Source organism: Semicossyphus pulcher, unplaced genomic scaffold (genome assembly GCF_022749685.1).
Source record: "Semicossyphus pulcher isolate SPU_LCO1_2020_fin unplaced genomic scaffold, fSemPul1.0.p SCAF_22, whole genome shotgun sequence".
Lineage (NCBI taxonomy): Eukaryota > Metazoa > Chordata > Actinopteri > Labriformes > Labridae > Semicossyphus > Semicossyphus pulcher.
In genome coordinates this window covers 13,499,154-13,512,294 of record NW_027211696.1, presented here as the reverse complement: position 1 = coordinate 13,512,294, position 13,141 = coordinate 13,499,154, and the positions used below count along the sequence as shown (strand labels likewise).

General features: G+C 45.3%; 1 protein-coding gene across 10 annotated transcripts in view; it reads left to right on the top strand.

Moving 5' to 3' along the window:
- The window catches only part of cdk5rap2 (CDK5 regulatory subunit associated protein 2), a 39,603-nt gene that overhangs the window by 15,064 nt on the left and 11,398 nt on the right, over window positions 1–13,141 (top strand). For 7 of the 10 annotated variants that reach the window (XM_069673009.1, XM_069673011.1, XM_069673010.1 and 4 more), the window contains exons 11-34: window positions 87–206; window positions 329–421; window positions 544–762; window positions 846–1,016; window positions 1,129–1,239; window positions 1,320–1,457; window positions 1,572–1,751; window positions 1,863–2,057; window positions 3,060–3,251; window positions 3,426–3,555; window positions 3,653–3,792; window positions 3,882–3,998; window positions 4,131–4,277; window positions 4,367–4,479; window positions 4,581–4,720; window positions 7,316–7,456; window positions 8,100–8,209; window positions 8,373–8,507; window positions 8,986–9,087; window positions 9,201–9,388; window positions 9,652–9,970; window positions 10,235–11,732; window positions 11,836–11,937; window positions 12,342–12,490. In XM_069673009.1, coding sequence (XP_069529110.1) covers window positions 87–206; window positions 329–421; window positions 544–762; window positions 846–1,016; window positions 1,129–1,239; window positions 1,320–1,457; window positions 1,572–1,751; window positions 1,863–2,057; window positions 3,060–3,251; window positions 3,426–3,555; window positions 3,653–3,792; window positions 3,882–3,998; window positions 4,131–4,277; window positions 4,367–4,479; window positions 4,581–4,720; window positions 7,316–7,456; window positions 8,100–8,209; window positions 8,373–8,507; window positions 8,986–9,087; window positions 9,201–9,388; window positions 9,652–9,970; window positions 10,235–11,732; window positions 11,836–11,937; window positions 12,342–12,490 — 4,950 coding nt within the window. The remainder of the gene's footprint in view (window positions 1–86; window positions 207–328; window positions 422–543; window positions 763–845; window positions 1,017–1,128; window positions 1,240–1,319; window positions 1,458–1,571; window positions 1,752–1,862; window positions 2,058–3,059; window positions 3,252–3,425; window positions 3,556–3,652; window positions 3,793–3,881; window positions 3,999–4,130; window positions 4,278–4,366; window positions 4,480–4,580; window positions 4,721–7,315; window positions 7,457–8,099; window positions 8,210–8,372; window positions 8,508–8,985; window positions 9,088–9,200; window positions 9,389–9,651; window positions 9,971–10,234; window positions 11,733–11,835; window positions 11,938–12,341; window positions 12,491–13,141) is intronic. The other 3 variants (XM_069673008.1, XM_069673014.1, XM_069673013.1) reach the window with 3 other exon arrangements.

Here is a 13,141-nt window from a genome sequence, read left to right as displayed (position 1 = left end):
TACGAGTGACGACAATTCTTTTTTTAAATGCTTTTTAATTCGATCGAGGATTTTCTTTGTGTAAGATCACTTCTTTATGTAAACAGAACCTGTTAGAAAAGCTGGAGGACAAAGAGAACGACCTCAGCTCTGAGAAGAAAAATGCTTTAAAGCGAGACAAGACCATCCAGGGGCTCACTCAGGTGCTCAGAGAGAAGGAGAAAGAGGTAACGTTCATGCTATTATTGACACATTGCATTTACTGACCTGTCTGTCTGTCTGTCTCACTAATTCTGTGTTACGCAACGCTCTAACACTAACCTGTCTGCCTTCCCTGTGTATTGCACAGATTGCAGAGCTGTGTCATGACATTGAGGACAGGGATGACGCTTTGGCCAAGGCTAGAGAGGCAGCACATAAAGCCCAGCTGCAGAAATACCAGGCAAGCCCTGCACCTTTTTATATAGTCTCCTTGCCATGTACACGCACAGTTCAGTGTCTTATAGAATGTTTTAACATTAAGAGGCGTTGTAAAGATGAACAATTCTTGCCTATGTGTCTCAGGGAGCAGAAGAGCACCAAAACCTATTAATGGAAAAGCAAACAGAGCTGGCTCAACTCCAGGGGGAACATCACGCCAAGGTGCTTGAATCCCAGAAGCTACAGCGTGGCCTCGACAGGAAGGAGCAGGAGCTGGCTGACTTGCAGCAGGCAAAGGAGCAGCTAGAGGTTGAACTGGAGGACCTGCAGCAGCAGAAGAAGAAGGGAGACAAGGCCCTGAATGTGAGACGGCGTTTTGTATCCTATTATTTGTTATCTGTCAAACATCTGCTATTGTGTGACGGCATACTTATGTTCCTCTTCAGGATCTGAACAACCAGCTCAAAAAGCTGAGTGGTGAGATCGGGGAGAGGGAGAGTGCCCTGGAGCAGCAGTACCAGGAGCTTCTGGATCAAACCAAAAGAAAACTGCACTCCCATGAGGTCACAATCCAGCGGCTCACATCCACGCTGGCCGATAAAGAGCAGCAGCTGCAGGTAACATATACCATATATTTTTGTTTATTTATATGTTTTTTCATTGAAAAATCTGTCGTGAAATATATGAAAATGGTTGACTTTGTACACTGTGTTGCTATGTGTTAATCAGGAGTACATAAACATGGTCAGAGACTTTGAGCAAAGCAAAAGCCTGGAAGGAAACGATAACGTGCTTTCAAAGCTGCGGCAAAGGCTGAAAGAGAAGGAGAAGGCTCTGGAGGTGCGTGTTCTTTCTGTGTAATCCTTTTAACACAGTGACTTTAATTTGATCCTGACACTCTTCTGATTGCTCTCTCACAGCAAGCGCTGGATGAGAAGTTTGCTGCCATCGAGGAAAAGGACAATGAGATACATCAGCTGCAGCTGTCTCTAAGGGAGAAGGAAAGAGACCTGGAGAGGCTAAATAACTTGCTCTCTCACAACGAGGAAACTATCAATGTAAGCAGTTAGAATCATGTTTGATCTGTGAATAATATCAGAAACTTGGGCCTAAAATTTGCCTTTTCCAGTGTTTCAAAGATGCATCTGTCTGCCCCTTTACTCTTCTTCCAGAATTTTGACAGTCTGATCAAGGAGAAGGATGCAGAGCTGCAGCATCTCGCAAACACACTAAAGAACCTGCAGAGAGCCAAGCAAGATGTAGAAGATAACCTGAACAGGTCACTGAGGGAGAAGGACTCCATCATCAGCCAGCTACAGCTCTCCCTGGAGGGCAAGACTAAGGATATGGAGGTCAGTTAAAAAGAAGTCATCTTCTACTGCTGCATTTACAAACATATACAAACATTTATTTATAGGTGTTTCTGCGAGGTAGTTTCTGATTTTCTGTTCTGTTTTTTGCAGGAAATGGCTCAGTCAATGATGAGCCAGTCGCAGACTCATGCACGTGACCTCGTTGAACAGATGGGCCAGAGGTTAAAGGTCACAGAGGCTATGTTGGCTGAGGCTCAGAAGGCCAGAGAGAGGCTGATTGCTGACAATGAGAGTGCTGTGGAAGGACTGTTGGCTACAATCAGCAGCAAGGACCAGCTCCTCAAGGTCAACATTTTATTGTGTCATGGTTGTAACTCTTGAATTTCCTCGCTGACGGTCGCTTTCCTTTTTAGACTGTTTGCCTCCATCTGAATTTGTTTCTTTTTCTTTGGATTTTCACTTATTTTTGAAGTTGTATCTGTAGTCATCAATCTTTTCTTTGTTTGTTCAGCCATAGTAGATTACTGTTTACTCGCAGAGACCGGAAAAGCAGCCGCTTAGCTCCGCCTACCCTCTCTGGCAGATCAACCACTGCTGGGTGATGGGAAAATCGAAAATCGCATCAGACACCCAGTCTGTAATACTGCAAATACAAAGGCTTTTATCAGTGGGCCATAGGCTCAGTCACCATTGTGTTACCTCATTTGGTGATAGATAGAGACTTAACAGACATTTATTTACATGAAGATCTTTGAGATTATCACTTAAAATGAATTGTGGTGTTCCTCAGGGTTCAATATTAGGTCCTTGTACTTTTTAACCTTAACATGCTGCCACTGAAAACATCTTCATGAGGCATGGACATATATTTTTAGAGCTACTCTGATGACACACATCTTTACATAGCTGTGTCTCCTGATTACTCAGGGCCATCAGATGGTCTTTTTTAAATGCATCACTACATTACGTTATTGATGGAGAATTCTCTTCTACTGAAGCAGGACAACACTGAAATTTTGGCAATTGGTACTAAGGTTCAGAAACACAAACTGCAATACAAATATATTCTGATTGACTGAGAATATAGCAATAAAAACATGATAGCAAAAAGGATAAAGTACCAAACACAGGAGAAGATAAATAAGTATGATCTTGTTGAATATATAGTATTAAAACATGAATTATAACAAACATTTAGGGTGTGTTTTTCTTAAAGAGTCGCAAATACACAAATATAGAAATGTTTAACATTACATAATTGAAAGATCTACTAAGAGAAATGTGTATGTAGAGAATGTAGGGAAATGTCACTAATTCATTGCTGTCATCTCTTCGTTGTTTCCCCAGGAGTCTGCGGAGCACTACAACCGCATGCTGTCTGAGCGTACACAAGAGATTCAGGAACTGAGGAAGCAGCTGTCTGACAGTCAGCAGCAGCTCCACACCACTGAGAGGCAAAGCTCCACAACAGCCCAGGAGGGTTATTTAGAGACTGCAGAACTCAGAGCTCTGCTCGCTGACAAAGACAGCCTCATCAACGTAAGTTCCTCTGGGACAAAACACAGTCGGTCAGCTGTTAAATGTGCTCGTCCTAGAAGCCTAATAAGGAGAGGAACTCGAAACTCCCTCGGAGTGAAACTATAATAATTCTGACTTCAAATCTTTTACTTCTGGACAAAGTCTCTTAGTTTTTTTGTGGCTGTAAATTTGCAGAAGCTCCTGCAGCGTGGTCAGGAGAGGGATCAGTGTCTGGCAGAGATGAGGCGGAAGGAGGAGCCGGATCATGTGTTGGAGCTTAGGCAAACTATCCAGATCATGCAGGAAAAGTTGGACGAGAGGGAAGGTGAGGGCTTAAGACACTTTAGACCTTCTAACTGGATATTTATAAGTTAAGTACGTGTTGGTCCTAAATGAAGTTGTATTTTTTTCCTGCCCTGAAGCTGAGCTGTCCCGGAGGAACAGCGAGGATAACACAGAGAACATTCCTCTCTCCAAGAAGACGGTCGTTGTCTTGAAGAAGGAGTTAGCACAGAAAACTGAGGCACTGAATAAAGCACTGAAGAGAGAGAATGAGCTAAAGGTCAGTTAATTATATTTACTTTATCAATTCTCAAACCACTTGTTAAGAGAGCAATTTGTGTAATCCGGCTCTATTTTCATTCCATCCAGATTTCTTTGGCTGAGCTACAGTCACTGCTATCTGAGCGGGAGGGGCACAGTGAAGGTCAGGCTGCTAATATTGAGTCCCTGACTGCCACTCTGAAGACCAAGGATGAGATTATCACTGTAAGGAGTCCCCCATTCATGGAGGCAGAATCTTTTACTTAATAAGACGAACATAAGCTTCTTACAGGGAGCTTTTCTTCTGAATGTACTTGAACTCAGTAGCCTCCTCTTTTGTTAAATGTCTCTGAGCAGGTTCTCCACCAACGCCTCAGTCAGAGAGGGGACAGTCGGGCTCATCATACCCAGGATCTGGTCTTCAGCTCCATTGGCATAGAGAGATCACTTCCAGGGCTCCCTCAGAGAGAGAGAACCATGATTGGTGGAGACAGCCAGCAAGAGGTAAACTTTACCAACCTTTCTTCCTAATGAAATTCCAGAAAACAACAGATTTTACGCTTAATTTGACATCTTCTTCTGTCTCTCCAAAGGCTTTGCCCAACCTCATCGCCTTGCAACAGGAGCATAGTGCTCTAAACAAAGCCCTGAGAGCTGAACAGCAGCTCTACTCCAGCCTGGTCAGGACTGTGAAGGAGCAAGACAGGTAAAGGATAATGGTCACTGCATCACAACTAGGAGTAATTTAAAGATATAACTTGTTTAGATTGTATTAATCTCTGTATAAATGCATGTATGTTTTTGCAGTGCCCAGCGTCTCCATGCTCTGCAGCTGGAGCTGACCGCCGTGCAGCTCCTCAGGCAGCAGCTGGAGGAGAGCATCAAGACTAACGAGGAGCTACGGGACGACTTGGAGAGAGAGATACACAGGGCCAAACTCAGAGAAGGTGCAGTGCAAACACACTGGGTAGTAAAAGGTGACGGGAACTGAATGGAAAAAGAAGATGAGAGGGGGGAAATATGAAAGAGAATGTTATCACTTAAGTTGTTAGTGGAGTTAGGAAACTATAGCTGAGGGAGACCCATAGCTCCTAGGGAAAACTCACACACCTGTCTTCTTTGTCCTGCGTGTTTACTCCAATAATATCTACGTCCTCTTTTCATGTGTCACTTCACTCAGCATGCACACCTGGTTCTTCCACTGCTCATCTCTCTGCACTTTATGCTCATTGTTCTCCACATCATCACCTCCTCATCTGCATGTTTCATCCGGAGTAGAGCTGCTAGTTTTTCTCTGTCTCTTCAAATGTAACGGCTCCATTCTGTTTCTCTGTTTGTCTGTCCTTTGTTAAAAAAAGTGAATAAAGGCTGCTGTTGGCCGCTCTTCCTGCCTCTCACTTTCCACACGCTGTCTGCTTGTTTTGACTTCTCCCATTAAAACGTTTGTTTGTTGAATGCTCTTCACACCCCTCTGGTTATTAATCCAACCCATCCTACCATGTGGCTTTGCATTGCACAAGCATGTCATTATACAACAACTTTAAAGGAGAAGATCGGTATTTTCAAACCCGGACCCTATTTTTTTTTACAAATTTGGGGTTTGAAATGACTCAAAATCAGTCCAGCAGATGGCCTCCGTCGTGGCCGCAATGGCTGCAACATAATCTCCTGGGGCAAAAAAGTACATCCACTAAAAGTGCTTGTTTTTGCCACTGACAGGCTCAGATTGTTACTCCAGGTGTCCGACAACATTGAGGAAATGATCCCTACAAAGAGCGTCCTTTTTTTTAAAGAGTGAGATCCTTTTCGTGTAACCAGAAACAGAAGTCCCGCTCAAGGAGAAGTCTGGCTTTGAAATCTCGCGGGTGGTGAGGTGTTACATGAACAGGACAATGATTCAAATGCCTCATCTTCATCTTCGATCAGGTCAATATTCAGCCATGGCTTTTGATATACATTCATGCTGGCAGTCCTCTACCGAAACAAATCCTCTCTCCAACTCTTAACTCACGTTTCCACCTTCCTGTTCAGGTAACACCTCACCACCCGCAAGATTTCAGAGCGAGACTTTTGTTTCTGGTTACACAAAAAGTATCGTACTCGTTATTTTGTCGGACACCTGGAGGAACAATCTGAGCCTGTCAGCGGCAAAAACAAGCACTTTTAGTGGACGTACTTTGATCGGGCGCAGTTGCCCCATTGGATTACGTTGCAGCCATATCGCGGCTACGGCGGCGGACATCTACTGGACAGATTCCAAAAGTGTTTGTTCCTATGAGTCATTTCGATCCCCAAACTTGTAAAAATAGGGCCCAGGTTTAAAAATACCGAACTTCTCCTTTAAGAAAGGTTAAAGGTTGTTATACTGCTTTACCACTACATTGTATACTACTTTAAAACAGCTACCATGAAATAAACCCCAATAAATAAACTTTGTCCATCACATGTCATTTAGCACAATTAAGGCAGTGTAGTGTTACGTCTGGACATAGCCTTGAGACTGATTAAAGGTGTCACTGTACGCTAAGCCAAATGACATCAGTGTTTGGCCACATGCATGTGTGTGCTCGCCTGTGTGTGCATGTCAAGTGCAGCCGCTTCCCCCCGCCTCTGTCTGCACAGAGCCAGGTGTATAAATAGGTCAGCTGTAAGTAACAGGCCCGTGGCTCACATTCACTCTGAAGCCAATATAGACGTAGCGACAGTAATTACCTCTGATTATATTTCCACATGTCTTCTTTCAGTTACAATGAGAGTATATGACATGTACACAGCTTATTAATTATATTTAATATAAGTTTCTGAATATGTGCAGATCACTACCGTCTCTTTACACGCTGCAGCTGTTTGTTGAATTCCACTGCGAGCTTACCGGGGTCTGCAGTGAAATGTATATATACTAACAAGCAAATGAAGATGCATCAAATGCATTTTATAAAACATTTGTTCCCAAGAACAGCTGGTCTAATCTGCGTTCATAAGAGGAAGATGTAAAGTAGATTAAAGTATGATTTGTATTTGCACCATATTTAAATTCCTGAAAATAAATCTCTAAGTGATGTATTTGATGTAATTTGCATTAAATTTAGTCACTTTTTAAATTATAAAATGTCTGAGTTTACACGAATACATACAATACTAACAAAAAAAATCTTTAAGATAAATAATGACCTCTTTCAGATCAAATGACACAGTAGCCCCGTCGTCGGCATCAGAGGTAGTAACGGCAGAGCCAGCAGGGCGGAACAGCGCCATGTGTGTGTTTTTGAAGCATGCGCCAGATCGCTATTTAAAAACACACACTAGGGCGGCTTCACGTGGGCGTTGCTTGGTCCGATGTAAAATGGCAAAGGCTGCATGACGGCGGAGCTTCGTTATGGCGCTGAGGCGGAACTGTAAAATGACTTGCCTTCTTATCATGCTGCATGCGAAGCGATGATAAGTTAAAAACATTGTCACAGTTAAACGATTAAACTACACAGAAATACCTTCTTGTCACATGAGAGCCTTAGCCGTGTGTAACGCTCTGTGTATCTGTTCAGGTATGGACCTGAGTGACCCTAAAGAACTGGAGAGCATGAGGCATCAGCTGGAAGATGCGCAGCGCTGGAATGCTTCCCTGCAGGCTCGCTTAGGAGCCATACAGAGCCGTGGAGGAGGGGTCGGTGGCGCCAACGATGGTGGTAAGAGCAGAAGAAGTACACTTGAAATCTTATTCCAGAGATTTGCTAGATGGGAGGCTTTTAGTTAAAGGGGCCAGTTTGCTGATTTTCAACCTCAGTCCTATCATGCTATTATGGGGAGCTAATGCCATTATGGTAGAAAATCCGCTTCTCCAATGGGAAAACTGGAAAACCTCCGCCAGACTATGTAAAACGCGTCATTTGGCGGAGGCCAGGGAGCTCGCTAAACTACACTTGCTCAATCTAGGACACCCGCCTCCGATGTCATGTCTCGTTCAAAATCGTCAGGTTTGAAATGTAGACTGCAGACCTGAAGATTTTTTAGACGATCCACCGGTATATTCTCGTCGTGTTTCGGATTCTGGTCCGCTCTGAGCCGTTGCCTGCAGCGAAACAGTAGTATTTCACTCCAGCGTCTCTCGCTGGGTCGTTCCTTTCAGATGGAGGGGCGCAATGCACACTGGGTGTTGTAGGAATGTAGAATGGGCCAAACCACGAGCTGTTTGCACAACTTTCTCCAAAGCTATGGCACCAATTTCAAATATTATTGCTTCTATCGATTACAGAGAACATTAGCTTTGACTGACAGCGGCTTTTTCCAGGGGTAGAATTTCTCCTTTAAAATGACTTTATTGTTTTTCAGGTGATACTTTGAGTTTCATTGGAGATCAGACTTCCTACATGAGTATCTGTGTGGGGGAGGGGCAGGATGACAGCCTGTCTCTACTGTCTGCGGAGGAGCTCAGGCAGAAGGTGACTTCCTTTTAATATGAATAAAAAAGTACACCTGGATGTCTGTATCCAATAAATATAACTGTATATTTTAATTACCAGTAGTTGGCAAGAGTAGCACCAAAATACCTAAAACAGGAAGTGAATAATGCAATGAGTAAAAAATCATCCTTCTTGGTGTTAGGTGCTGGAGCTGCAGGACTGTGTCAGCAACTTGCAGACTTTAAACAACGAGCTGCAGCAGCGGCCATCACCAGTGGAGAAGTCACACTACAACAAGGAAGTCAAAGATGTGGCCGGCAGCAGCCCCTGGAAGCAGGTGAGAGGCCACACAACGCAGCTGCACATGGAGGAAGCCACAGTGTATTTTCTAAACTGTTTAACAGAAAATCTTTGCGCAGTTTGTCCACATTTAGCAAATACTTGATGAGTCACGTCAGAGTCATTGTCTAACATCCTTTATTAGCTCCTTTCTGACCTTTAACCTAAATCTTAACCTCTGCTCTGTCTAGCCTGTAACTGATGTCTCTTTGCTCTGTGTGTCCTATTTCTCTAACAAGTGTGTTTCTTGTCCGTAGTAGAAGACTCCCTCTTCTTCTCCTTCACCTTTCCTAACCGCTCCCTGTGTTCTCTTTATCTCTGTGTCCCATGAAATGATCTCTCTTCCGCCATGCCACATTAGACACGTCATACCATTCTGCTGTTGCTGTGCAGTGTTTTATGGATTCTGTTCCCTCATTAAGTTTTCTTTTACGGAGCCATGTGTGTCATACTCGCCTCCCATCCCATTACTCTAGCAGCTTGAGACGACGCAGGAGACGCGGCCTGCGGCTCGCAGTAGGAGGGCAGATCGGTCTGGTTTGGATAAAGAGAGTCAGACGGACATCAGACTGGGACAGGTACGAAATTTATTAGATTTAAAAAGCATTTTGATTATATTTAGACATCACTTAAGGTAAATTCCCCTTACTTTGTAACTGAGAAACCATTTTTCTTAATGCTTCCTTTTTAGATGGTGACTGGAAAGCTGTCGGGTGACGCGAGTGTGGACAGTGGCCTCGGCCAGAGTAGAGAGCATGCTCACTCTGGCAATGACACCTTATACATTGGCGACAGAGATTCAAGGGAGAGGGACACAGATTTGATGGCACTTAAATCCCTGCTGACTGAAAGTGGGGCCACATCAGTCTCGCACCTCAGGTTGGTCAGATGTTACTCCTTATGTTCACTCTAAAGCCGCTTTCCCATCGGTCAAAAAACCCGCTAACACCCGGCTTTTTTGCTTAGTGGGAAAGGTTACAATCAGCATTCAGACCCGGGCCAATGGGAAAATAGACAATCTGCATTTATAAGTGGGTCTTCCCGAGTCTGAAAAACCCACGTCAACACGCTAAATTTAGTTGGGAAGGAGGTATAACTTAAGTTACCTTAACAGTAAACTAATCAATTTTCCCTGTCTGCAGAGAGGAGCTGCTCAGACTCCGATCAGAAACCGTGGAGCTGCGGGGTCTCCTGAAAGAGCAAAAGTCTACCGAGAGCAAAGAGAGAGAGAGCAGAGACGGCTCGGGGAACAGCAGCGACGGACAGGCCGAGCTGAGGAAGAGTTCAGACGCCCCGCAAGCGGAGTCAGAAGGTCACTCTGAGGACACGAACCTGTCGAAGGAAAAGAAAGAGAAGAGCTCTTATGAGGTGTCGGACGGAGAGAGCTCTGTCGGCACCGCAGAGGGGGTGGGGAGTCAAACGCACAGCAAGAGTGCGAAGCAGCATGTTGTTAGACATGGGGTAAGTTTTGTATTAACAGTAACAAGTAACTGAATAAGAGCTCGGCTAATGTGGGTTTTTGAGACTTATATGATGCTTATTATAAAGGGGAAAATGTACAGATATGGCTGACGCTTTTTGAGCTTGAATGAAAACAGACCCTCTTTTTATGTGGATGCAGAAAGAACTGCATTATAGAATATGTAACAATATACAAAATATCTGCTGACTGATGTTTCAGTCAGGCTCTGTTTTTAATATCTTGTCCATGTGTTTAATATGCAGGCTGGTGTCAGATCTCGCCTCCCAGTCCCCATGAGGCAAAGAGTGGAGGCGAGCGGCAGCAGGCAGCCTGAGAGCTCTGAGCATCTGGAACCCAACGCACTTCAGCACCTTTACATGGATGATGTATGCGGGTCTGACCAGCACCTGAATGCAGACTCCGAACCCGCCTTGTCACCCAAGCACAGCACTCCCTCTCCTCCCACACTCGGCAGCCAAGTCGGGACAGACAACGGCTCTGAAGCTGGAACGACAATGGATCACGCTCGAGCCAACTCTGCTCTTCTCACTCAGCTGGAGCTTCTTCACCAGGAGTGTCAGGAGAAAGAGGCTCTGATCCACAAGCTCAGCGAGCAGCTGGCTGAGTGGGAAGAGCTCGATGCTCAGCTCCAGGAAAAGGAGTCGCTCAATCGGCAGTATGTGGAGGCCTTACAGGCCGCGGAATCCACCATCGCTTACCTGACTGCCTGCAGCCTGGACAGCCAGGGACGATATGGAACGCACCCCGGTTCACACACAGGTTCTGGATTTGTGGGTTCAGATGCTGCCTTCCAAAGCAGGTGCATGGAGCTGCAAACAGCACTACAGGAGAAGGAAGAGCTCAACAACGAGCTTATAGAGCTCCTGGAAATGGCAGAGAAAGCCATCGCCTCGTCCGACAGCCAAGGAAAGAGTCCAGAAAACAGCGATTTATGTTCCAGGATAGAGACGGCGTTGCAGCAGGTGACGGATTCTTCAAGTAGACAGAGTCCAAGAGTTGTTTTCGGAAGCACAGATGACTCTACGCAAGAGTTGCAACGACACGTGGACTCTCTGCAGGAGGCACTGTGGGAGCAGAACAAACGTAATGCAGAGCTGCAGGAAAAACTCAGAGCTGCAGACCAGAGTGCAGGATCAGCTCAGGACAAGGAGTCAAAGAAGCACCAGGTGGAAGTGGGAATTTTTGATAACGTTCGTTTAAATCAGGAGATGACCAAAGTTCTAATGAACTGCCTGAGTGCTGCAGAGTCTGCGGTTGCTTCTCTGACAGCACACTGTTCAAATACCAGCTCTTTGGCTTCTAGTAGATCCTCACAGACCGGCTCTGACCTTCAGATGAATTTAGAGAAACTTCAGAGAGCTCTGCACGAGAGGAAGGAACTGGGTGAACCCACCCAGCCAACCTCCAAACCCAACAGCAATCAGTCCTCTGCTTCACCTGGAACAAAGGGGGAACATCAAGAGCTCCACAACAACCTCCGCCTCATCTACAAGGTCTTTAGTGATCAACACCAGAGAATCTCTGAGCTCCAGGCTTCCCTACAAGAAGAGAGGGGCAGCAGAGAGCCAAGCGAGGCCCACAGGACGATGCAGGATGCCAAGGGGTTACCACCAAATGTTCAGCTCCAGCTGGAGACTCTGCACAAGGCGCTGAGGGAGAAGAAGAAAGCGTGTAAGAGCCTGGAGGAGAGACTGGCCACTGCTCTTACCAGCCCCCCCTCCCCTGAAAGTGCACGCAGAGGTAATATATGGATCTGTGAAACTATAAAGGGTAGACACAAGATTCTGTACATGTTTAATGATTCCTTCCTAACCAAACAAACTATATTACCCCCCAATGGCAGCTCTGGAGCAGGATGACAAAGGCGTGCAGGTGGATTTGCAGGACCTGGGTTACGAAACCAGTGGCAAGAGTGAGAACGATAGGGAAGAGAGCAGTAGCACAGGTAGACAGCTTTGAGACAGACTGTGCATGTCTGTCTGCTGAGTGGACACTAATCTCACACGTGGATAGATTCTCTCTGTGTGTCTGCATGAGGAGTGAACAACAGCCCCTGTAACACACTGTCTCTTACCTCCAGTTGTTTCACTTTGGGTCTCCTAACCAAGCACACTCTGGATGGGTTCTAACCTGGTGTTTCTCTGCTGCACTGTTTTAAATGGGTTGTCGATATTTTGACAAATTCTTGCATGTTTTCACTCTGAGGTTTGGGAATGTCTTTCGAGCACACTTTCACTTGTATCTCTCGTCTTGTTTCACAGTCAAGCTGCATCTCAACTGATTTCTTTCCTCACTGTCACCATCTGTTTTTGCTCTTGTTGATTGTTGTTGTGTTCCTTGTGTTGCCAGATCTAGAGGTTGGAGTGAAGCCCAGCTGCAGTTCCTCTAGCCTGCCCTCCCTGCTGAAACACGAGCAGGCCAACTTCTCCTCGACTGACAACCTGGACTCGACCTCCAGCACCCCGTACCCCAGCTCCCCTGCTTTCAGCTCAGCCAAGGTATTCAGAACCCCTCCCCTGAACAAGCTTGCCAACTGGATCCAGTGCAGCAGGCTGGAGAAACACAGATGCAGGACATGCATTAATAGTGTTTCTCAGGTGTAGTGCAATCATTAGCATGTCAGGTTTACTAGCTTACTGCTTACATTGTTAGCCTAGTGTTTCCTCCAAGGCCAAGGAGCATATTATTAACTACCGTAAAGTCCAGATTATAAGTCGCACTGGAATATAATTCTGGAGGGAAAAAGGTTTTCCATAGCTATTTATTAATATAAACATGTATACAAGTTATTTCAACACTATTTCAATTTATTGTCATTTAAAACAAATTCAAAACACACAAATTATAGCCTACAGTCTGTTGCGGTAGCTAGCGGTAGCTGGCAGCCTACGGTTACGTTGATTGTTTTGAGAGGCGGCCGCCATTGCGATCCTGACGGTGCATGTCTGTGACGAAGCGTCAGCAACAATCAAGCAAACAGCACTGCGACATATTGTAAATACGAGACGTAGCAGCTTGGACCCGGAAACGGTTTAATGCGGAGGTGTGACATCACCGCTTAACAACCGGACAGCGCCACCGTCTGGGTAAAATACCTCTCTGCATTTTATACTGGTATATTGGTCGCACCGGTATATAGGAAGCAGCCC